Source organism: Manis javanica, chromosome 14, assembly GCF_040802235.1.
Source record: "Manis javanica isolate MJ-LG chromosome 14, MJ_LKY, whole genome shotgun sequence".
In the NCBI taxonomy this organism is placed as follows: domain Eukaryota; kingdom Metazoa; phylum Chordata; class Mammalia; order Pholidota; family Manidae; genus Manis; species Manis javanica.
This window is the reverse complement of record NC_133169.1, coordinates 7,492,465-7,516,436: the sequence shown is the minus strand read 5'-3', so window position 1 is coordinate 7,516,436 and position 23,972 is coordinate 7,492,465. Positions and strand designations below refer to the sequence as shown.

At 51.8% G+C, this 23,972-nt stretch overlaps 1 protein-coding gene across 5 annotated transcripts in view; it reads right to left on the bottom strand.

Annotated features, from left to right (window-relative positions):
- Positions 1-1,927: 1,927 nt before the first annotated feature.
- KCNJ10 (potassium inwardly rectifying channel subfamily J member 10) overlaps positions 1,928-23,972 on the bottom strand; it is a 29,885-nt gene continuing 7,840 nt past the window's right edge. For 3 of the 5 annotated variants that reach the window (XM_017669901.3, XM_017669917.3, XM_017669889.3), the window contains one exon: positions 1,928-6,732. In XM_017669901.3, coding sequence (XP_017525390.1) covers positions 5,593-6,732 — 1,140 coding nt within the window. In that variant the 3' untranslated portion in view covers positions 1,928-5,592. Of the gene's footprint in view, positions 6,733-9,879; positions 10,035-21,337; positions 21,491-22,642; positions 22,693-23,972 lie in introns of those variants that run through there. The other 2 variants (XM_073221410.1, XM_017669909.3) reach the window with 2 other exon arrangements.

The window sequence follows — 23,972 nt, the reverse complement described above, 5'->3', positions numbered from 1 at the left end:
TGTCTCTGCATTCTACTGCCAGGTTGATTTTCATAAACAGCACTTTAATAATTATGTTCTTTCCTTCGTCAGACATCTTCAATGGCACCCAACTGACTATAGAAAAAAACTATTTAGCTTGACTTTCAATCCCTCCACTGCCCTACGTTTTCACCCTATTCACCTGAAAAGCCCTCTATTCGAAGCTTATTAGCCATCCCTTAAATATGCCTCGTGCGTTCTCCCTCTGATACGTTTGCTCGCTGTACCACCCACAAAGAATCCTGTTTCTCTTCACTGATTTAAATAGTTTGTCCTTCAATGCTGGACTTAAACCTCAACTCCTCTGTAAACTCTTCCTGCACCTTAACCAGTGCAGCACTCTTTGCCTGCCCAAAACAGTGGTGTGTATTATTGTCTGTTCTGGGTTTTTTTTAACAGTTAATTATGTCGTGCATTAAGAAATATGTTATCTAAATCTTTCAAGGTTACTTATAAATAAATATACCAGCTCTATGGCATACTAGCTGTGTGAACTTGAGGCATGTTTCTTCCCTCCCTCTTTTCCTACTTTCCTTCTGCTACGTTTATTGAGCACCATACAGGCAGGTGCTGTGCCAAGGGCCACACTGTGCTGATGACCAAGCCCTGACGTGAATCCCATTCACATGGTACTTACAGTCTAGGGAGTGAGACAGACGATAGCCACATAAACTCACAAGTACTGTAAGATTGCAGCTGTGGTAAGTCTATGAAAGAGGGATATGTGGTGCAACCTGCTTTTCATGGGGGTTTGGTCTAAGGTGAGTATAGTAGGAGGTTGGGTGTTGGCAAGCAGTAGTAATTGCTTGGAAGAATAGCAGGTGCAAAGCCCAGTAAGACTACAGGTCCCTTTATGGCATGTGTCATGTCTTCTATTTCTTTGCTACTTGGATGATACCTTCCACATAATAGGAACTCAGTATTTGCTGATTTTTCTTGACCTTTATGTCAGATGTGTTCTAACCAGTCTTGGATTCATACCATCCCTTGCCTGGTGCTTGACCCTGTGAAGTTTTTTCCACATAGATCTCACTCCTTAGAACATGTAGTCAGTGTTGTATCTGGCCCTTAGTATGTTAACTTGTTACTGTCCTTCGTCCTATGTGTTGTATTGCCTTTAGTATATGCTGCTGGTTACTTTCTTGTTTTCCTCTCAAGTTTTCAAGTTTCTTCCAAGTCTAAGGGACTATATATTTCATATATGTTATATATGTCATGTCTTATGACTTATCCCTAACCTGGTGTTTCCTAAATGTTGTAGACAAATATTTATGGATGGTGATAAGAGACCTAATTTTCTTCCTCCTCCTCCCTCCATCCTTTCATTTCTGGGGAACAGAAGGCAATGACTGTGGGATCTGTTATTTCTTTTCAGAGAGAATTCAAGGCTGGATATTGACAACCAGCCCTTTTTCAGGCTAGCGATGATAGGAGTAGAAGAGAAATCCACTTCTTTGAGTTGGGGCAAAAAATGCCCAAAAATTACCTGAGTAGGCTTATAGAGCCTTGGGGATATATAAGAAATGTGTATACATGGTATCAGGGAAGGGAAATTAGGTGCACGATCACTGGCCAAAAGGGACAATGCCTGGATCCAAAGCAACTTAACTTGCTTGGATTAATCTGAGCCAATTTTCAGATTTCTGGGTCTCACCTTTTTTTAAAATCCTTTAAAAACTGAGTTTGAAAGGTATAAACACTGAGGCTGAAGGGCCCTAAAGTTAATAGGGGAGGTATGGGAAAGGAGTAGAGGGAATGAATGATACCAATAAAGGGGAAAATGTTGGCCGTGTGGCCCTAAGTTCCTCCAGCTCAGCCTAACTCAGCCCTCCTTTTCCATAGGTAGGCCTGTGAGTTCAGGCCTTAATAATAGGATTTTTCAGTTTCTAAAAGAAGCTAGAGTAAGAACAGAGATTCATCCATTTTATTTAGTAATTTGTTCTGAACAGACAAAAATAAAATAAACCAAAAATGTCACTTTTTTCCCTAGGTAAATTGGACCTGGTTTAGTCTTTAATGCAACGAATGGGAAAGCCATCCCTACATAGTTCTGCCTCAGTAGACTGGCCATTCCTGAGCGTGGAGGCCCATGCTAAGTCCACAGCCCAGAGAGTGTGTCCTTGTACAGATAATCTAGGTGAGCTGGCAGAGTAGAGGACCGGCGTAGCAGCCTTGGGGAAGGGAGTGTCCCTGCCACGTGGCAGTAGTATAGCTTAGCTGGCTTCTTCTCTGCTCAGGCCTCATAAGGAAATCCCTGGATGGTCTTACTAGCTGACAGTGGTCAGGGGGATAAGGAGGTGACACAGCAGGGATCTGAGAAGCCTCTCATGTAACTGCACCATCCCCGAGGGCAGCCGGTAGCCCCACTCATTTTTATACAGAAGCATCAGAACCAAAGCGTCACGCCTTCCCCCTACCCAAAGGCCAGGACTGGGACTCTTCTGGCATAGAAGGTGTTCTTTTGGGCTGCTTGCAGCTGAATAGAGGGCTGGGCCTCTGCCTTGGGACTTTGTGGGGCCTGACCCCCCCTCGTCCTGTGTTTGGAGTTGAGGGTTGAAGTTGCCCTCTAGTACCTCCCGTGCACCAAGGTGTTCAGCTTCTCGGTTTAATAACAGCCATGCCCTCCCACGGTTGGGGGCTGCAGCTGCCCCCACCCCTGTGGAAGAAGGGGAGATTCAGTGCACTTCAAGAGAAGGAAACAGGAGAGTGCTTTTATTTTAAAACCAAAAAAGTGCTATCGTGACAGGACAGTGCTGGGGATGGGAGCACACATTCTAGATCCCCAAGGCTGCTGTGTCTCCCCTCCTCCTGGGCCTTCAGCAGCACAAGGTTTATCAAATACCTCTTTATTTCTGAAGAGGCAGCTTCCACCCTTCCCCCTTCCATCAACAAACCTGAAAACCTTCCTCAGGTATCTCACTTCCTTATTGAAACCAGGATCAGTGGTTGTTCAAGTCTGGAAACCTGGGGAGCCCTACCCCAAAACCAGAGCAAGATATCTGCCCCCACACTAAGATCTCTGAATACTTCTTTTCTGTACATTCAATATAGTTGGTCTTATATACATCTACATAAATCTCTCTACATATATATTATCTCTTTTTCTTTCTCCTTAGATAAACCCTTCACAGTATCATATCCTAATTCCCGGAGCCTCCACCTACCTCTTGTCTGCCAGCCCAAGACTCAAGGGTTTCATCAATTTCACTAGGCCCCTCGGTGCCACCCTTTCTCATCTGCACCCCCTGAGTGTCGTCAGCCCTCCTCGGCAGCCCCTTCACATCTGCACCTGGTATCCTCCTGACATACCAAGTTGGTGCGCCCAGGGGACCCGTTTCTCACCAGACCTAAAGCTAGTCCGAGAGCCTGAAAAAGGATTTCCACTCAGAGGAGACCAGGGCTGTAATCTAGAGCCACTTAGGGTTGAACGTGGGGGAGCTTACGGCAGAGTAAGGCAGGTTGTATTAAAAGGACAGGATGATTTAAAGTGCAACTTAAAGCAAAGTCCGGCATCATGGAGGAGAATCAAGGGTGAGTCAAAAAATGCTCTCATTTTGTTATCCCAGAATCAGCAGTGTCCAGGGGCTTAGCAGGGGAAATGGGAAAAGAGTGGCTCCCTTGGGAGGGAAGCAGCTGTGTGCAGAAGAACTAGATGGAGGAAGGCTTGCTAATGGGTAAGTAGACATGCACAGGGCAGTACCTTGTGCCTTTCACATTGAAAGAAGTCAGGTGGAGGCTGGCTCTTTGCCTTCTACTCTCTGTTTCACATTTTCAAGTTTTTCTGGTTCTTGTTTTCTTGACAGCTAGGGAGTAGTGGTAGGGTTTACAGTAAGTAGAGAATGAAGGGTCTTCGTTTTCAAGATACAGTTCACGGAGAGAGCAATACAAGAGGACCTTGTGCAGTCACAGTGAGCAGACAGCATTTTCTGTGGTTCTCCGTACGGCTCTGCACACAGGTGGCTGGGTCCACCTTAAAGAAACTGCCACTTGATTCATACAGAAACTCTGGGGAGGGGAGGTTTGGGGGGGTTGCTTGGTACCTCAATGAGATGAGGCATCACTCTTGGGATTTGGGGCTTTAGAAGAGTTCTGGTACCCATACGCCCTTCCTAACCCCGGCACAGTCTCCACCAGGGAACAAGGAATGGCCTGGATCCGATCCCTTCAAGTTCGCCTTTTCACTTGCCCACAGCTGGCCTCGTGGCAGAGGACGGTAAGGATGAGGCAGATACTCATTTTATACCAAGTCTCAGGGATGGCTAAGGGAAGCACGGTTATTTGATCAGGAGATATAATTTCCATCTCTCCCAGTGTTGTCTAATGACGTTGCTGGCACTTTTCAGAAGGGCACTGGGAGGGGTAACAGGGACAATGGGGTCTGCCAGCCACAGAGTTCTGTCTCTGCCCAAACATTAACCAAATATCCCTAATTCCCAGAGGCTCCATACAGCAGTCTAGAAATCTGAGAAGTGACTCATCCAATGGGATGGGGTTGGTTGAGTTGTCCTGGGGAATCTGTGCCCTTTAGTCTAGTTTTAGTTGAGCATCAGTATTGAGAGGGAGGTCCTTATATTTTCCCTTTCTTTCTCTAATATAGTGGAGTTAAGAGTGGGCTGGGCTGGGCAGGAAAGAAGAGAAGCCAGATATGGTGTAATCTGGAAGACCATTTCCAGACCTTTCCATGGGGTGTGGGTGCTGGTTTTCCAGGGGAAAATACTGGTGAAGGCCACCCATTCACAGGACACAGGGAGACCAATCCTCTTAGGGCTGCCTGGAGGATGGGTTCAAGCTTTTGGACAACAGCCTTGCATCAGTCACCCCACCTGAGGAGTTCAGAATCCAGGATGGGTGCAGGCGTGGCTGGGACTGCAGGTTTTACATTTCCTGGGCCAACCCCAGTTCTCTGGGAGCAGAGGCGTCTGTGAGAGAATGTGTATCCTAAGAGAGGCCCACTTGAGAAACTAGGAAGAGGAAATCAGTGATGACCTCGGTAGTCAGATCTTACCGATCAAAAATAACCACGCCATGAAAAACCCGGACTTCTTTGAACAGGAGTTGGTAGAGAACCCAGGGTAAATTAATTCCAGATTCCAATGTTTCTGAGGGCACAGACCCCAAAGGGACTATCAGAGACAGCATCACCTTAGGGAAAAAGCTAGGTGGGAAGTCAAAGAGGAAGGGGGCTGCAGCCTCAAGTCACCAAACTTCTGGTGGGCGCGGGACGGGGGCTGGGGGGAAGTCTGTGCATCCAACGGTGTGGTCCTTCTAGTGTGAGTCTCCAAGCATGGCTGAGGCGTTCTAAGCCACTTCAGCCTAATCTTCTCTCTCCTTTCCCCATTCTGGCTTAAGGGAGGTGTGTGTCTTGGGGTAGGAGTAGGGTGAGGTGAAAGGGGACAATGGGAGGAAAATTCAGATTCCAGTTGGCCCGGACTACCCACAGGCCCCTGGGCTACGGAAGGGGGAGCGGGGAGTGGGCACTTCTGGGGCTCTCCAGTACGCCTGGGGAACACTCCCCACCCAGGGTTCAAAAGAGGAAGATAGCGAGGGCTGGGGCAGCGGGAGACCAGGCTGTCAGACGTTGCTGATACGCACACTGAGGGCACTGCCCTCCCTCTCAGTCTGCTCCCTCAATGCCTCCTCCAACTTGAGCTTTTCAGGGTCTCCGTAGCGGACGGTGCTGTCTCGGAGGCTACTAGGAGGGGCCACTTTCACAACTTGGTCAAAAAGGCTGAAGTCAGCTATGTATTTGCCGCTGGCCGACAGTGAGATGGCAGGTGTGAACTCGTAGCCCCAGAGGATCTCCTCTGGCAGGTAGGAGGTGCGCACTTGGCAGGTGGCACTGGTGGACTCCACTGTCCCACTCAGGATCAGCACCAGTTCGAAGTCCCCCTCGCCGCTGCGCAGGGGGAGGTCTTTCAAGGGACTGGTCTCATCCACCACGTGGTAGAAGGTAAGGGGTAGAATAAGGAAGGGGCTGTCTGAGGCCGTGTCAACTTGGAACGTCACGTTGACCTGGTTGAGCCGGATGTTCTCACCCTCCTTGGTCTGGTGGGTCTGCAGCAGTTTGCCTGTCACCTGGCAGCCAATGAGGAGGCTCTTACGCATATTGGCGACTCGGATCATAAGGCAGGGCTTCCCATTGTGGGCAGCTACAACCGCATGTTGGCTGAATCGGATGGTCTCAGCCCGCTTCTTGGGCCGGGCTATCTTCGCCAGAAAGGTTCCCGTGATGAAAATCTCCAGGATGGTGGTGAGCACCAGCTGGGCGATGAGAAGCACGATGGCCAGTGGGCACTCCTCACTGATGTAGCGGAAGCCGTAGCCAATGGTGGTCTGGGACTCGAGGGAGAAGAGGAAAGCCCCGGTGAGTGTGTGCACCTGCACCACGCAGGGGGTGTGGTTGGCCGGGGGGCCCAGCTCCAGCAGGTCCCCGTGGGCCACAGCTACCAGGTACCACACCACACCAAAGAGGAACCAGGTGCCCGCAAAGGTCGCGGAGAAGAGCAGAAGCTTGTAGCGCCACTGCATGTCGATGAAGGTCGTCCACAGGTCCTTGAGGTAGAGGAAGCGCTTGTCAGCAATGTGCTCCATCCTGACGTTGCTGCGACCATCTTTTGTCAGGACTCTCCGCCGTCGTATCCCTGGGCCCACCAGGGGCCGGCTTTCTGTCTGAGTGGTCTGACTGTAATACACCTTGGCCGCTGACGTCATCTGGAGGGGGCAAGACAGTATAATGGAGGTTACTGGAGAAATCCGGCCAACTCCTGGCCACCACCCAACAGGAAGGAAGAAGCAATGTTCATTTTGGTGCCACTGATTTGTTCTCTTATTAGCAAATTAATTTTTATTGAGCACTTATTACATGCCAGGCACTGTACAAGATGCTGGTAGGTCAAAGATGAGAATGAGATCATCCTCGCTCTCCAAGACTTGCAGCCTAGTGAGAAAGATGCACGTTCAGTAAATGAGTAATTGCCATACAGCCTGATATTTGTAATTCTTAGGGGAAGCAGAGAAAAGGGAGTAACAACGTCGCAGTTCCTTGAAGATGGGGTGAGAGTAAGAGGACTCTACTGGTCTCCAGTCTCCAGAAAACCAGTTCTGTGAAAAGAATATCTTTAATTCAGAAATAGGATCCCTCCTCTCCCTTGTGAATGCAAGAAAGACTACCCTAGTGAAGTCATCCCACGCCAGCCCCCTCTTAACACACACATACCCTTAATTTGTCCATTCTCTCCCCTGGCCTCAAGTGGTGGTACTAAGATACTCATCTGGCTCAGAAAAGAGTAGAAATTGAGCATTCTTCTACCTTTAAAGATTTTCTCTAAGCAATCAGCCCATCTCACTATGTATCATCTGGGGAAATTCGATCTGGGTTAGGGTCTGCGGTGGTGTAAGGAAGAGCACAGATGGGACCTGAGCAGGAGCAGCAATGGTGGAGGAGAAATGTCAGGCTGAAACTCCCTGGTGGCACCGGTACCTTTTCCCACAGACTGCAAGAAACACCAGGTTGCAGGTGGCGACGTTGTCCTGGCTGAATGGAGCAGGACAGTCAGGAGTGTACGTGAGTGGTTGTGTCTGCACAAGCTCAAATTCAGGATTGCTATTTGTCCTGATAGTAGAAAGTGGGACAAGGCTCTGAAACAGAAGACAGCTCACTTCATACAAGGTGCCTGGCACCCCTGCCCAAGGACTAACTTGTACTTTTCCAGCACAATCACTTGAGCCCCTGGACTCAAGATCTGATGGCCAGGCCTTCTGGGAGGGAGCAGGGCGGCCTCTGGGGAGTCTGGCGGTCCTTGGGGAATACAGAGGCTCACCACATTCTCCATTCCGAGAAGCCTGAGCCACTCTATTTTGTCATTCTTCACACTGGCCCTCTACCTGTCTTTCCCGTGATCTTACCCTGGAAAACTAAATTATTTGGGTCCACTCATATAGCCACACAAGTAGGCACTTACTTGGAGATCACCAGTGGATGAGAACCCCAGAATGTCCAGAGGCAACCAGGAGCCCATTTTACCAGCCCCCCACCCCCACCCCTTGGAAATTTTGTCCAGGTGAGACTGCTCGACTGCACCTGGACGCCATCCACTTCCAAATTTCCTTAGCTACTTGGGAGCAAAAGGGAAGCTCTGCAATTCTGAAGTTTGAAGAATTCTTATTTAGAGCCCAAGTAAAGCCACATTCAGTACTCAGCACTAGTAGTGATATTAAAAACCACCACAATGTCTGCATTTATATACCATCTGCAGGTTTACACGTTAGCATGCCTTCCTGTTTGATCCTCGAACTCTTGAAAAGATGTGAAACCTCTATAAGAGATTTGGAGGAACTATTAGAGAACAGAGAAAGTACTGGAAAGTTATGGATGTGAACATAATTTTAATTTTCAAAAAGGAAAAGGTACATCGCACAAGCTACAAACAGGTAAAATACTGATCCTAGGCAGAATTCTAGAATGGAACACTAAGACTGAGTACTTGGCCAGGGTGGGGGAAACGCAGTTACCGAAAGGACCGAGCATGAGGTTACTAAGAACAAGTCACATCAACATCAGACCAACCGAATTTCCTTCTATGACAAGGTTACTAAATTGGTAATTCAGAGAAATCCAGTAAAGTATATCTAAGCAAGATTTTTGACAAGAGCTCTCATGTCCTTTGGGATAAGACAGAGAACAATGAATGCTACTCTGATTCAGTGACTTATAAACAAAAAATCAGTAGTACTGGTAAGTGGATCATGATAGCCTAGAATCAGTTTTCTAGTGATGTACCAAAGAGCTTTGTGTTTGCCTTGTACTAGACCAATCTTCACACCGGTTGTATTCCAAACTGAAGAACACACGGTCATCAGTCATGTAGATGACACAAAGCTGGGGCAGATCACAAATGCAAAGTCGAGGGCAGAATTAGGGTCCAAAAGGAGCCAGATGAATGGGTCAAATTTAACTAAGGATAAATATTGGGTTACGTATTTGGGTCCAGAAATTACCTGAACAAGTTGGATTGGGAAGATGTAATCTGGTAAGCAAAACCATGAAAATAAATTTAAGCATTTTAGCATAAAATGATCCAGTATGAATTATATATGTGTTTTGGTTGCCAAAAAAGCAATGCAATCTTAAGCTGCATTAGTTGAATTAAAAGTAGGCAGACTAAGGAAGTGTTCTGTTCTGCTCTGTTCACCCCACACCTGCAGTATTGAGTCTCAAGGAATAATCAGGATATGAGAGGATTCAGAACCAGATCATGCAAGAAATGCCTGAAGGAAATGGAGAGAAGAGACAGTCGGAGAGATGATGGCTATACACAAATATCCGGTTTGAAGGACCTTCATGTGACTTGTTCTTTGAGCTCCCAGAGGAACAACCAGCACCAGTGAGTTTGAACCACAGGGAAAAGATTCCAATTGGTATGACAGTTGTTAGTAACCAGGACACCCAAATGTGGAGAGAGCTTCTCAAAAGGTAGAGAGTGCCCTGTCCTGGAGGTGTTCAAAGGCAGGTTGGATGAGCACTTGGAAGAGATTCAATAAAGGAAATTAAACCTTGAGTGGGAACTTAAAGATTGTCTTCAAGCTTCTACCTGCACTCTCAAGATGCCTGCCTCTTCCTATCTCAACCCCTGCGCTTTCAGGGATCCTTCATAGAAGCCTTAGCTTTGTGCTGAGGAAAGATTCTGCTTATCTGGGGGGGGGGTGGTGGTGGAAACTCTTGGGCCAAGGAAAGCATTGTTTATCATTCCCAAAATAATAGCCTATGATTCTATGTTACTTTACAGTTTATAAAATACATAATCTGACCCTCAGACCATGAAGTAAGCAGGAAAGGCATCATTAGGAACTATGACTCACACTTGCCCCAAGTTGATTAGTGGTGAAGAGGAGCCCAGGCGGAGAACCCAGGTCTGCTGGCTCCCGGCCCAGAACTTCTTAACTGTAGCAACTGCTTCTGTGAACCCCAGGTTCATTCTGGATCTTATGCTCTCGAGAGGTGCCATTGTGGTGCCCTGTATAGAGGATCACAGCTGAGACAGGGAAGACACAGCCTGGGGCTTCTAGAGCCCGGGGTTAAGGCTAGAGACCCACGGGCCCTGGAGATTCTGGCTACTGGCTAGAGCTCTATTGTGATCACCGCCTCCAGCTGTATGCCTACTGGTGCCAACCTTTGTGTCTGCCTCCTCCAGCTGTTATCTGCTGCCCCCACAGCCAGGCAGCTTTGTTCTCTGTGGTGGTGAGAGTCAGAAGTGGATAAACAATCAGCTTGGCACCCCCCCCAAGCCAGCCAGGCCCCTGGGAAGGGAGCAGGGCAAAGCTCCGGAAATGGCCTGGGTCGGCCCCACCCGGAGCACAGGTGCTCCTTCCTCTAGAGGGCGCTGTTTCCCCGAACAGTCCCAGCCGATACCGGGATACTGTCTGAAGAATTCTGAAGCTAAGACCAGCCCCCCAGTGGTGAAAAGAGATGAGATAATCAACTTTTTCCTCTAAGAACTGAAATAATGATTCTTTCCCTAAAAAGAAGGCCAGCACGTTCCCTCACCAAACACCCCCCCCCCCACCTATTGTTCACGCCTGTAGACTGACCTAGAACTTCCTTTCTTCATCTGAGAGTTCATGAGTCACTTACTCTCCAGAATGAATGGATTTACTAGGGCTTTTCTCGAGTACAGGACCCGTTCTGGATTAAGGACCCTGCTCTCGTGACACTAGTGACAAAAGATGGTCTCTGGCTCCCCATGGCTTTTAGGATAAACTGCAAGCCTCTGAGCACAGCATTCAAGGCCCTTCATGATTTGGTCTCTGCCTAGTTCTTAGTTTTAGTCTTGCTCTTCTACACGTACCTGGACCCCAGCTCTGTAAGGAGCCTCACGGCTTCAGCCTTTCTACCCTTGGACCTGCTTTGGAATGGCTCCTCACCCACCTTATCTCTCAGAACTGGACTCCAGGGTTAGATGCCCCCTTTGAAGCCTTCCCTGGCCATCAAAGAAATAGTCCATCTTCTCTATCCCCGTGCCCCACTCCAGCACGGTCTTGTGCACACTCCTATTTTAAAACATCATAGTGATTTGTGATGGTTTGTTTACCGTTGTTTGCCACCTGTGAGTTCTTCAGGTAAGGCCATGGAATGTGACTGTCACCTGTTTCCCCAGTACCCAGCACCGTTTAAGACTCAGTAAAGGAATGACTGAGAGCCTCTTGGGACAGGCGGAGGTCCGGTGAGGGCTGAACCTTGGGCTGGCTCACAGGAGACCAAGGCCTTTACATGGAGCCACGGCAGAGTTGTTGGTGGGGGGGGGGGGGCTCCAAGTTTACCCAGACTGCACTAATGCTGCAGATGTTTACAAATCCTTTTTTCAAAAGGTGGGAGAAGGCCAGCCCCAGGGCTTCAGTCCCACCCTCCTCTGGGCGGGCTGTTCCCTTTGCAGGAGGGAGAGGGGGAGGGCGAGCCTTGTAAATAGGTATGGGCAGTGGAGCCCACTGCCAAGTTAGGGTGACTAGAAAGAATGCTTCATGCTCTCCCAGGGGCAGAGGTGGAGCGGGCGGGGAAGGGCTCTGCACCTCCTAAAACCTACCAGGTTGAAAGGGCAGGGAAGCCACAGAGCAAACACTTCACCTGTTTTCTCTGCAGCAAGAACAACCCGACTGAAGGCTCTGGAGTGCTGATAGTAAACGCATTGCCTTCCAAGTCTCCTGTCCCAGCACTCTGGTTCCTAAACAGCTAATGGCGCGCCCTCCTCTGAGTCACCACATGGAAAGTCTTGGAATCCTTTCAAACCCTCCTCCCTCCCCATATCAACATTCACCTGACTCCGTATGCAGGGGGTTTTCTACTTGTGCCTCTTCCCCTTCATTTCCCTGCCCAACTTCAGGTCCTTTTGCATCTTGGCTGAATCACCGCCTCAGCCTCCTCCTCATCTCCTGCCTCCATCCTTTCTCTCCTCAAGTCCTTCCTACACTGCCAATGGCTTAATCTTCCTCAATTACATCTCCGATCACAAATCAATGAGCACTTATCCAGGACTTCGCAAAGCACGTCTGCATGTTACCCTCATGGTGTTCCTGTGACGTACTGAGATTATCATCCTTACTTTATGAGTGACGAAACAGGCTCAAAAAGATGATGTGACTTGGTAAATCAAGGAACTGGACTCACAGGTGGGTCCTCTGTCCCCCAAACCCTTCCACTCCTCATTATGCTGCAAGTGTCTCGGGTCCTTCCTCAGCTCAAAAATTTTAATGTCTCCACGTTATCTATCAAAGAGGCCAAACTCAGTCTGGCATATGTGGCCTTCCCCGATCGGCTTCTGAACCACCTTTCCAGCCTGATTTCCTACGTCTTCTCTCCTACAGCCAGCCTCAGGCAGACCACCTGCCCTGTTGTGCACAGCCATGCCTTCCTGCTTTGCCATGATCATTCAAGCTCGTCACTCCTCTTAGCCCCACCCCCTTCTCCTGGTCGCTGCAGATCCAAGACATCTTTCAGAGCCCAGTTCAAATGACCCCTCTTCCATGAAGCCTTTGATCCCCACAGCCTTAAGTAATACCTCCCTTTTCTGAGTGTACCTTTTATGGCACATCTGTATGGCATATGATTGTGTCTTCTACCACAAATAAGCTTATTGAAATAAGGATTCAGGCATGATATGTTTTGATTACCCTGACATAAGATTAACATGATGTATGATACATTACAGGTGCTCCAGAAGGAGCTTGTGAGCAAATGGATGAGCAGAAGGGGGCTCCCAACCCACTCCAGCCATCGGGACCAATCAAAGAGAATCGGGCACAGACTCCATCCCCCAGCAGGGCTCAGGAGGGGTGGAAAGTCTTGTTCTGGGTGGACAGCCCTTCGCTCCAGCCTACGGTCTCTCACTTTGAGGCCTTCTCATTCTCCCTTCTTGTTTGTGTCTTCTCTTGATTTTTTTAATGATCTTTCATCTTTTTCCTTGTACACATGGAAATCCTAGTAACTAATTATCAACATTAACAGGTATGCAGCCACCCAAAGTTCTCATCTGTAATGATGTTGTCCACCACCCAGGCATGTATTCATGTGTTTTCATGTATTCATAAAACAACCTGTTTCTTTCTTTAGCATCTACTGCATGCCAGATTCTAAACAAGAAACTGGAGTTATAGAGATGAATTAGATGTAGAGTCTGGCCTTGAGAACCTTACACTTCATAATGACGGCAACCATAAAACCGACAGGAAGTGGTAAGTGCCACAGAAGAGGGAAGGGTGACATTTGGAGCCACCCTATAAGAATGCCATTATCCCCATTTAGACAAGGAAACATATTCAGTAAGTCATGACCAGGAGTTGAATTTTTTCCTCCATGCCTGACCCTCTCACTCCAGGAAAACTACCAAGAAAGGTGGCATTGGGCCTGGATGTGAAGGTTAGATTCGGATCCTTGGAGATTGGGGTTGGAGTAGTCAAGAAAAGGGCCTTCCAGGGGAGGGAGCAGCATGAGCCCTGGGGAAAATAAGGGCCAGCCAGGTGGGTAGGAGCCAATCGCTTTGGTGCAGTGTTGGGGACACATGAAAGGCCTTAATGGGACAAATCGGGACAGTGATGGGCTCTGACCCTTCAACACCCTCCACCTCGTGGCCAGCGTCATGCATTTAAAGGTTGCTAGGATGGGGCAGTCGCAGGAGGGTGGGTAGCCCTGCGGCTCCTCCGGGGGTGAGGGCAGAGCCTTGATCCCTCCCCATGGCACCGCAGCCTGCCACACAGCCCCTCACAGTGCCACAGGTTTTTTCTTTGCTGACCTGGGTCCCTTCTCTTCCTAGGGCTTGGAGGGGGAGGAAAGGGGGCTATCATTTACCGAATGCCTACTTTAGACCAGCACTTCACATTTTATCTTTGCAAGAGCCTGTAAGCCAGTTGCCAGCCTCATAATCACTGAAGAAACAGGTTCAGAGAGCCTAGGCAACACAACTTCACAGCAAAGCTGAGGTTAGCACCTAGTTTGGGGTGGATGCTAAGGTCCTTTCCACTCCAGCTTCAGGCTGATGCTGTAGGGAATGCGCCTTCACTGAGCAAATTCAACGCTTAACAACCAGAAGCTGACACTGAGAGCATGCTAGGTTAGCAGGAGCCTGGTGTGAATGATTTGCCAGCAGTGCGACCCGGGGTGCATCTGATGGTTGACAGCGATGCTCTTTTTGGCGATCGCTTCACCCTGTTCCTTCTCCCAGGTTTGCATGGCATGCCTTTATTCTCCCCTTTGCCCCTCCCGGACTCTGCCGTGTGCTGCCCCGCTCACCCCTCCCGTATTTCATGCCGGCTCTCACCAGTGTATCCCCACTCTGTCCTCCTTTTCACCTTTCTCTTTGTCTTTTCATTCCATACACATCTGTCTGGTTGTCCCTCCTTCTGCTCATAGTGTCTCTATCCTGGAGATCTGATTTGTGAAGACGGTGATACAGAGGACTCTATGCTGTCCACCTGACCACAACCTTGACCTTCAAGTTCTGTCCTGCACTTCATCCTGCCGTTCTCCACCTATATCCTGAAGCCTGGGTGTCCACATTAACAGAGGCATTCTAAGCCCGATAGTCCCCTGTTCTCCCGACTTCTCCCCTCCAGACCAGAACCTCTTGATTTAAGGGTTTGGAAATGGGATCAGAAAGGGAGGCAGTTTCCAGGCAGATAAGAGGAGTTGCCATTGGGCTATTAACTAATCCAATTATTTTAGGTCTGGAACTTCCTGAACCAATCACTGTGGGGTAGAGATTAACGAATAGGTAGGTGGAACTAGGGAGTTGTAGCACCAGCTCACTCCGTCCCAGCAACCGTGATGTTCAGGTGCGACGTGTTGGAAGAGCCCTGTACACAGAGGGGTTTGGAGCGCCGTCGACCTCAGAACCTGGAGCTAGGCTGGTCATAAGGCCCACATGCATCTTAGACAGCTGAGCTAGGTACATGGCCAAGCAGACTTCTGGAGATGGAGGGAGAGAATCAGGCACGGGATACTTTAAGACCTTGAGGGGAACAAAGAGGCGGCATTACCTGGTAGAAAGTGGGCTGGACTGGGAAGCAAGAGACTTAGAGGCCAGTCTCAACTCTGCCACTGACCAGCAGTGACCCTGGGTAAGTGTCTGAATCTCAGACCATCCCTTTAAATATAGAAATACAGGTGTTGTATTAGTTCCACACTTTCCAAACTAGTGTGCCAGGAGGTACTCAAAGCCACAGTATTACATGTAAAATATTTTCCTGAGCAATCAGTTTTACCCAAAGATATTGAAGGAACATCTTATTTTAATATTAAACAATGTATCAGGGAGTGGAATGAAAAACTGACATAATTTAAAAGACAGATTTCAAGGCTGTGGCAGCTTACGCCTCATGCCTCTGTCTTCTAGGGTATAATTCCCTCTCCTCTGCCCTTCAGAACACGTAGCGGGTCAGTCTAGGAGGCGCTGGGTTTGAGGACTGTCAAGGTCGCCTCCAGCTTTAACACTCCAAGTCCGGCCAGAGCCCCTCCACTGGTGGAGACGGGAAGCGGCTGCTCAGCCTCCTTTTCCCAACCCTATGCTCTCTGTTTTGGATACCAACTCCAGCTTGAATAGCCACCTTGGAGGCCTCCAGAAGGAGATCGGCTGCACTAGCCTGAAAAGAAGCATTTCTGGGTTTCCAAGGGTCCTCAATGAGACCAAGGGGAAGAGAAGAGAAAAGGGCTGTGTGGGCGAAGGGCCTGTGAGAAAAGCCCAGGATTGCATAAGCTCTCGAGGTCAGGAGAAGAATGGCATTGGGTTAGGGGCTCTTTTCAAGCTCGATGTCTTTATTCATTAATCTCCCTCTGGTCCCGCCCCAAAGAAAATAAACAGAAATGGAGCCAGATGCACACAAATCTGGAGGTGGGGAAGAGGAGGGCCCTGTGTGTCCGGGTCTGGCATTTCCAGCTGAGTCACTGTCACCTCTGTCTCCAACCCCTGGGTCTCCTTCCCTGACGCTCCCATCCTCTAGCCTCAGCTTGACACCAAGGCCCCTGACCAGGGAAGAATAGGCTTTTCTTCCCTTGTGTCAACGTTTGGAAAGTTCTCATAGTCGGATCTAAAGAAAGGATAAAAGACTTCAAAGCATTTCCTGGGAGCCTGTGACCTCCGTCTGGCCCTTCTGACCCCCTGTGTGTTTTCTGGTCAAGAGAGGGAGGAGCACAGAGATGGGGCCACATCAGATGCTCTGCTCTGTGCGGACACCACCCCTGCCTGTCAGCCTGGGCTGACCGGGGCTGCTGCCCCTTCCTCCGCCCCAGTCCCCAGTCAGTGCTTCTGTCCCCTGCAAGAAGGAGGCAGTGCTCCGCAGAGACCTGCCCAGAGGGTGGTATCTCAGGGATACCCCCTCCCCACCCCATCCGCAGCTGGGAGGGAGGACCACTTCCGGGTGTGTGCAGCTAATGGGTGCCGCGGCTTTGGTGCACCTACCCCCACCCCAGAACGTTGCCGGCCAGTGTCTGCTCCTGCCCATCTTCTGGGGCAGTAGGGCTACACTTCCTGGTCCTGTGTGAGGAGCTTGGCACCGGGCAGAGTTCAGCTAAGGACAAGGGATGCACCACCGCCTCCTCAGCTCCAGCCCCTGCAATCCCGAAAGCCTCATGACCTGGCCCCATCCAGGTCCTGCCGGGTCCTCACGTCCGAAGAACATCTGCCTAAAGACGTTAACCCATCCCTCTTCGGCCCCACTGAAGAGCTAGGAAAAACAGGACTGGTGCTAAGATACAGCAAAGGGCCCTGGGAACACTGGGGGTGTCTCAGAGGGTGTGGGCTGGGGAGGTGGAAACAGGGCGATGGCCTCTGGTTCGTGTGTCAGCCTGCCCTGAGCCCCCAGTCCGTCATCAGCTGGCCTAGGCTCCTGAGATTCTCCGCAGGAGGAATCTATACCCAACTGAGCCCGGAAGGTATTGGTTGAGGGGATCATCCTAGTACAGAGGTTAGAAGTATTCTTCACACAAAGCCCCCTCAGGAGCGGTGGCCCCCCACCCCTGCTCACAGCAGAGGGGGTTGGAAAGACTATGAGTGGGCGGAGAGAGCAGGGGAAATGAGGAGCACCCCTACAAACCTCAAGCCCCTCCAGGTTTGTGCCCCTTGGCCCTGTGCTGAAGGTCGCCTCCCCACCACCAGGGGGCAGGGCACCCCAGCCCCACAGGCGCCCTACCCTCTGCCGCCAACCCTCTCTCCCAGATTCCCAGCCCCCGCCCCAGCCCCAGCCCGCTCCTTCCACTGTTAGGTTAAACTGTGTGAAATTGCCAGTTTAAAAATATGGGTCCCACGTCAGCAGTATCGAATGGTTCCATCTACCAATACTTAATGAACAGTAACAATCAGACTATCAACCACCTTGGACTAGGAGTCTCTGCAAGTCTACACGCTAGAAACGATACCACTCGATTCCACAAAGCCACCCTGCGTGGCAGTCAGAGCAGCAGGACGGCCCCTCCAAGGTCACAGCTGTGCGTCCGGTCCTTCAGTCCAAGGACGTGTTCTCAGTCCCCCACCCCTGCGGTCTCTGCAGTACAGCCTGCTAGCCAGCGGCCCCTTCCTGACGCTCTCCTGTGGCTCTGACCTGACATGGTGGGGACCAACTGACTTTGGCTAGCTAAGGGGCCCTGCCACTTCGGGGTGTCATGATTTGGAGCAAATCACTTAAGTTCCCGAGTTTCCATTTCCTTTACCTGCAGAAAGAGCCAGGTGAAACCTGCCTCACCATGGCACAGAGGTCAGAGCCCCCGGAGGGCTGTGCAGCCCCAGCCCCGTGGAGCCTCGTCGCCACCCCGACATGGGCGCCCTGTCCCTGCCTGCCAGTGGGCTTCCAGTCTGCCCGTCTGCCCCTGAAGTGTTGGCATTCATCCCTACCCACCTGGCTCTCCCTTCCTCGGCTGTTCCAGCCCCTGCGAAGGATTCCCCCTCACCTCTGCCCTGCATGTTGGGGCACTCGCAGGCGCTCACATGGACAGTCCAGCCTTAGGGTGCTCAGACTCATGTCCTCTCTTCGGGGCTTGGCTTGTTCACTGGAGCGCCATCCGGGCAGTGCCCAGGCCAATCTGGGAGTCACCCTTGGGTCCCCTCTCGCCCCGTATGCCTCCGGCCTCTGGGTCCTTTGAGCTCTGCCTTCACAGGCTCCTCTCCACCGCCCTGGAGGCTGCCCTCGCTTTCGACTGAGACGATGCAGGATCTCCTGGTCTCCCCGGCCCTGCCTCCCCTTCCAGTCTCCCTCTTCCCCTCCGCTGCCCCCGTACCCTTCTGCAACACAACTCTACCCCACCGCCCCGCTTTACATCCCATTTTTACCCCCACTTTTGCAGTGACACCCAGACTTCCTGACACAGCATCAACGCCCTTCGCCATCTGATTCACCCTAATTGTCACAGGTGACTCCACACAGTTTGGGATCCTTTGCCCCGTGTCCCCTGCCTTCTTGCCACCTAGAACTACCGCTTGCTCCTCAGACAGGGCCTGCACTCCACTTGCACGCCCCCACCCCGTAAGGCTGCCCTTCCTTGGCCTAGAATGCCCGCTGGAAGTACTTCCTCTCCTGTGTCCCTGGGACTTGCTGCCACACCATCAGTACAGCAGTTTACTCTCCTTCTTGAGAGATTGTGAGCCCCTTGTAGGCAGAGACCGTATCTTAGTTACCTTTTCTAAGCCAGTGCCTCTGAATCTAACCTAACTGATTAGTACAAAGGACTTAGACTTGAAATCCCCAGTCTGCTGCTGAGCTGGGGGTGTCAACCGTAGCTCGCATCGGTCACACACGCTGCCGCCCGCCCTCACCAGGTATCACCGAGTCATCACAGCACTTTCTGTCTCACTGAGCCTCGAGTCTTTCTCTATGTGGAGATATAGGGAGCTAATCTCAGTCAAATGGACGTAGCCTAACAAACCCAGGTGGTTATCCTGGCCTGTCTGGGTCACAGCCAAAGGTCTCTCTCTTTTCTTCTTTCCCACTGTTTACCATCCTGGTCTGTGTCATTTACTAGCTATGGGAACTTCAGTCAACCTCTTAATCTCTTTAGGGCTCAGTTTCCTCACCTAAGGAGGCAATAAAAACCTTCCATTGTGTGGCCAGGATTACGTGAGACAAAGTCTGTGAAGTCTGTAAGGCCCTTTGCAATTGCAGATGAAGGAAAGTATCTACTGAACTAGAGAAACTCAGGCTCTGAGAGAGCAAGTCACCTGCTGAAACACATTTAATGGTCAAGCCAGACCTCTGTCTCCAGGTCACATCAGGGCCTCTTCCACGGACCTTCCCTCCGGTCGCCTCTCCACACCCCAGAGGGCGTGGCGCTGCTCAGGCTAATCCCCTGCCTTACTTCTCCTTCCTAGAGGGCAACAGAGAAGGCGGTGGGTGGGATTTTCTATAGCCCAGGACTGAAAGAGGCTTCCAAACCCTCTTCTTCTTCCCCCTGCATGTCATTCCCAAGAGAAAGCTCCCTGAAAAATCCTCTCCACCCGCTAAGAAGAGGGGAAGTGTGCAGTGAGGGTGCACTTCCTCATTACTGCTCTTCCGCCCCTTGCCCTCCTGCCTGACCCCAGCCTTGGTGTCCCAGGCAGCTGGAAGGCTTCTCAAAGCCCAGCAGAGCCGGCCCTGGGAGAGAAGGTTTTTGGGGCGGAGGCCAGCGAGCCACTGAGCTGCCACCTGCATCTGATGAACGAGAAAGGGGCCAGAATGATGGAAACTGCCCCTTAGCATCCTGAGACCAGCAGGTTCCCCTCGGAGAGAGGAGAGGGAGGCCAACTAGACCCCAGCTGGGTCTGTACACTGCAGTTGTCCTGGCTTGGTGAGCAGGGCCTGAAGGGGCCAAGAGGCAGTGGAGGGGCTGGGGGCGCAGAACCTGAGTGCCTCAGGAGCAGCTCCCACAAGGCCATTTCATCTGCCCAGGCCCTCCAAGGAGGACCAGGCCCGCCTTGCCAAGCGAGAATCTTCTGAATTGATTCATAACCTTTTTTTGTTCAGCTTTGTGTCCTCCTCAGTGCCTAGAATAAAGCTGTTGCTAAATATTTCTTGACTTAAAAGAGCCCAAAGGATTGATATTCCACACCCACATCAGTTTCCCCCCTCAGGCTCCCTTTTCTGTGTGTGACACGGGAAGGCCTTCCTCCAAGCCCCCCATTGAAGTTTCAACTTATGAGCAGCTGGGAGCGCTGACGTGGCCCCCCATGAGCTTTCACTCCAGGAGAACACTCCCCCCGCTCTCACTCCGCACCGCCTCCATCCACCCCCATCAGCGCCCTCTAGACTCTTGCATGACGTGTGCTTCCACCTGGGAGCACAGAGCTCCGCAGGAGAGCCTCCAAGCCAGAGACCCAGAGCCAAAGGGGAGAGGTGACAGAGGAGAGAGGCAGAGAACTTCTGACCTGGGCCAAAAACTGGTCCGGAGTTGGACCACTCTGGACTTGAGCTTCAACCTAGACAGACCAGGTCCTCCCAGGGAGCCCAGAGCTCCTTTGCACCCATGTGACCAGGGACAAGCACACTGACCTTGGGACAATGGAAGAAACAGTAGTAGGAAAAGAGGATGGAGGGGAAGCAAAGGGACCCCTGCTCCAAAGCCCTTAGAATGACAGGCGTAGAAGCACCTGGCTTCTACTGACCTCCCAGCCACAGGGTGCTCCACCCTCTGTCCTCCCATCACGTACGTACTCCACCCTCTGCTCACGCCAAGCTGTTCTCAGCTCTTGGACAGGCCAGGCTTTCTCTTATCAGCAGTTCTCAGTAAATCGTGAAGCCTCCACCATGCAAGTGTCTTCCCCACCCCACTATGCTTGGAGGATGCTGCCCCTCCTTCTGGCCTCAGCTGAGATGCCACCTCCTCTGGGAAGCCTTTCCAGACACCCACACCCCCAGCATGTTGTAGCCCCTCCTCTGTGTTCCCAGAGGGATGTTGCCACCTCAGCCTTATGATGAGCCAGGTCTCCTCATACACCGCATCCTAGTCCCCCCGGGAGGCAGTCGTGTCATTGACCTCATGGTGATGGTGCAGAAGCCAGACCCAGAAAGATCAGCTGACCTCCAGGGAGGACCACCAGGAAGGGGTGACTACAAATTGAACCCAGGTCTGCTTAAAGTGAAGCCCGTGGTTTGCACGTTGCCACTGTACTGTCAGGATTTCCTTGCTGGGAGGTCCTGGAGGTCATCCCGTTCAACCCCTCATCTCACTTAAGAGGAAGCCAAGGAAGGCCTAGAAAAGTTGAGTACCTCCCCCACGACCCGACAGCTGGCTGGCAGTACATGTGATTTCCTGTTAGAACCAGGGCAACGCCCCTGGCCTTCTCCCAACCCACCTCTTCCTACAAGATCCTACCTTGACCCTTGTCCTGAAAGGCCAGGTGGTGTGGAACCAGCCTTGGTACATTATCTACTGAGCTCTTCCCCTGTCCAACCACAGCCTCAGCGCAGGACGTGCCCATCCCCTCCTCGGGTCTCAGGAATCTCCTCACTGCCCCAAGCAGCAGGCCTGAAATACACCAATAAGAAGTGCTAGAAGAAACAGCAGAGAGAGGGGCCACTGGCAGGGGACAGATTCAGTGATGCTGTCTGCTGGGGGCTGAAAACGGCCAAAGGAATTCTTTGAGGGAGCTGGAAACCCGACAGTCCACAGGGGCTCTGAGAACTACGTCCCAGGCCACCCAGCCTGTGTTCAGTTGGAGACCACAAGTGGTCTCTCCTTCTCAGCAGGAGGAGTGAGTCCCCATCTCTTTCTATCCTTCCCCTTTTGCCTCATAATACTTTATGCCCAGGAAATGGTTCCCGTTATATTAAAATTTACCTGCTCCTGCTGCCTAAGCACCTTGCCCTCCTGTTTACCCTTGGTGAAGATGAGGCCCGTGGGTACCCTGTACTTTTAATCCACATTCACAGAGCCAAGCTGCCTTCCCAGACAGGTGTCCTCTCGACTCCCTTTCTCTCTCGGGGCTCCTGGCTCCATGTCTGGACAGTAACTCTGACCCTCAAGCAGGGACGTCTAATGGGGTCTGCCATCCCCCTGGAAGGAATCTGTCTACCCCTCCCCAACATTCCAGGAACTCCTCAACATTCCCTGTTTGGGGAGAAGGACGGGGCAGGTGGCACAAAGACACTGACTAGATGCAGAACTACATCCAGAGGGGACGGCTGGCTCTCACAGTAACTAACTGCCTGGGTGCCGGGGGGTTGAAGGTGTACTTTGGACTCCTTTCCCAACAGGGGACACCTGAGGGGACACGTGGAAGCAGAAGAACCACACAGGTGGGAGAAGTGTGTTCCCGAATGAAGGCAGACGGATGAGGCAGCTTAAGCAGATTCCAGCAGCCAGAGGCAGAACATCCCAGGCGAGGTGAGGGGTAAGGAGCGTCTGCAAGGGTCTGTGCACGTCTGATGTTAGGGAAACATCCGGAGATCGGTGCTCATTAATACTTGCAGATGTGCAAATCAACATCAGCTTAGCTCTCCATCTAGTGGAGTTTCTGCAGCTAGAAAAGGTGCCAACCCATGTCCCAACACACCATTGTACAGGTAGCCCTCAAATCCTTGGGCCCTCCATCTCTTCCCCTTTTAGAATACCTGCTCCAGGTTTCCAAAAGATACCCCAGGCCAGAATAGTAGGAAAGGTGTATAGACAGATCCTTACACAGACAGAGGCTCTTAGCAGGGAAGGTCCGAGCCAAGGAGCATGAAGGATTTATAATCAGCAGAGCTCTCAAACTCCACACCCTCACTAAGACGGCCAGAGTAGTTCTGTCTCCAGTCGTGGAGGGTCAGTAGCAGGAGTGGGGCTGGTGGGAGGGCAGGAAATGAAAGGAGGCAGGCTCGCCCTGCCTGGAAGCAGAAGGGACAAGGTGACCTTTTGAGGATTCTTCTACACACAGAATCCCATTTAAGGTCCCTGTACCTGTTCTTGCCACCTCCCCACCCCACCAAGGGCCACTCCTCCCCAAGGAAGGTGGGTAAAAGATAGTTCTGTTAAAACTGCACGTGGGGTGGGTCATCTGAGTGAGGCCAAGAGATAGACAGCAACCCTCCCTCCCACCTCCCACCACACCCCCACAGAAAAACAGAAGACCCTTCTACTCTAGTGCCAGCCTTGCTGCCTGAACTTGACATGTCATGTCAGTGGCTCACTGTAGAGCAGGGAAGTGATAACTGTCCTGTCTACCTCAGAGGCGGGAGGGGCTGGGGTGCCCCGTGCGCCGCGCCAGGCAAAGGCAGGGCAGGGAAGGAGCTTGGTGGTTCATGCAGAGCTCCCTCTGGGATGCTTGGCCTGCTTGGCCAGCTCTGGGCCTGGGCCGGGGGTCCCGTGGTCGGGTGCGGCGCGGGAGCCGTGCTCAGAGTTCAGTGGAGGCTGTGTCCGTGGTTAACGTATAAGCTGGGGCCGTGGGGGCAGCGGGACATTCCCCGCCCCAGGGCCACATTCTTGAGGTCACAACAAGTGCGAACTTGTTACAACCTGTGTCGGAGCAGCAGGGGGCAACGAGGGCATGGGGGCGGGGTGGGTGCTGAGGCGCCCGGGGCTGACGGCGGGGGTGCGGAGGGGCAGGGGGTGGGTGGGTCGAGGGTGCGTGCAGAGGCCCGTGCCAGTGGCTGGTGGCTGGACGTGCAGCTGTGTGTGTGCCCAAGGCTGCGCGGTCGGCGCTCACCGGCTGGGGCGTGCGGCGGTAGCCGTGTGTGGGGCCGCATAGATGAGTGGGTGCCTGTGTGTCTCTGCATATATGAGCCCCGCGGTGCGGGGAGGGGGCCAGCGGCAGCCGTGGGCCCAGGCTGGGCATGTGGAACCGAGGACTGGGAAGGCTGGGAAGGCTGGGAGTGCCCCTTCCCCACCGCTGCCTTCCAGCACTTGCATTCCAGCTCCATCCACAGACAGCCCACCGGGGAACTTGGCCGCTCCCCACCAGCGCCATCTTCCTGGCAGGCCCAGGCCGTGGGGTCCCCCTGGCCCTGGGCCCCACCCCCGTGCTCTCTGA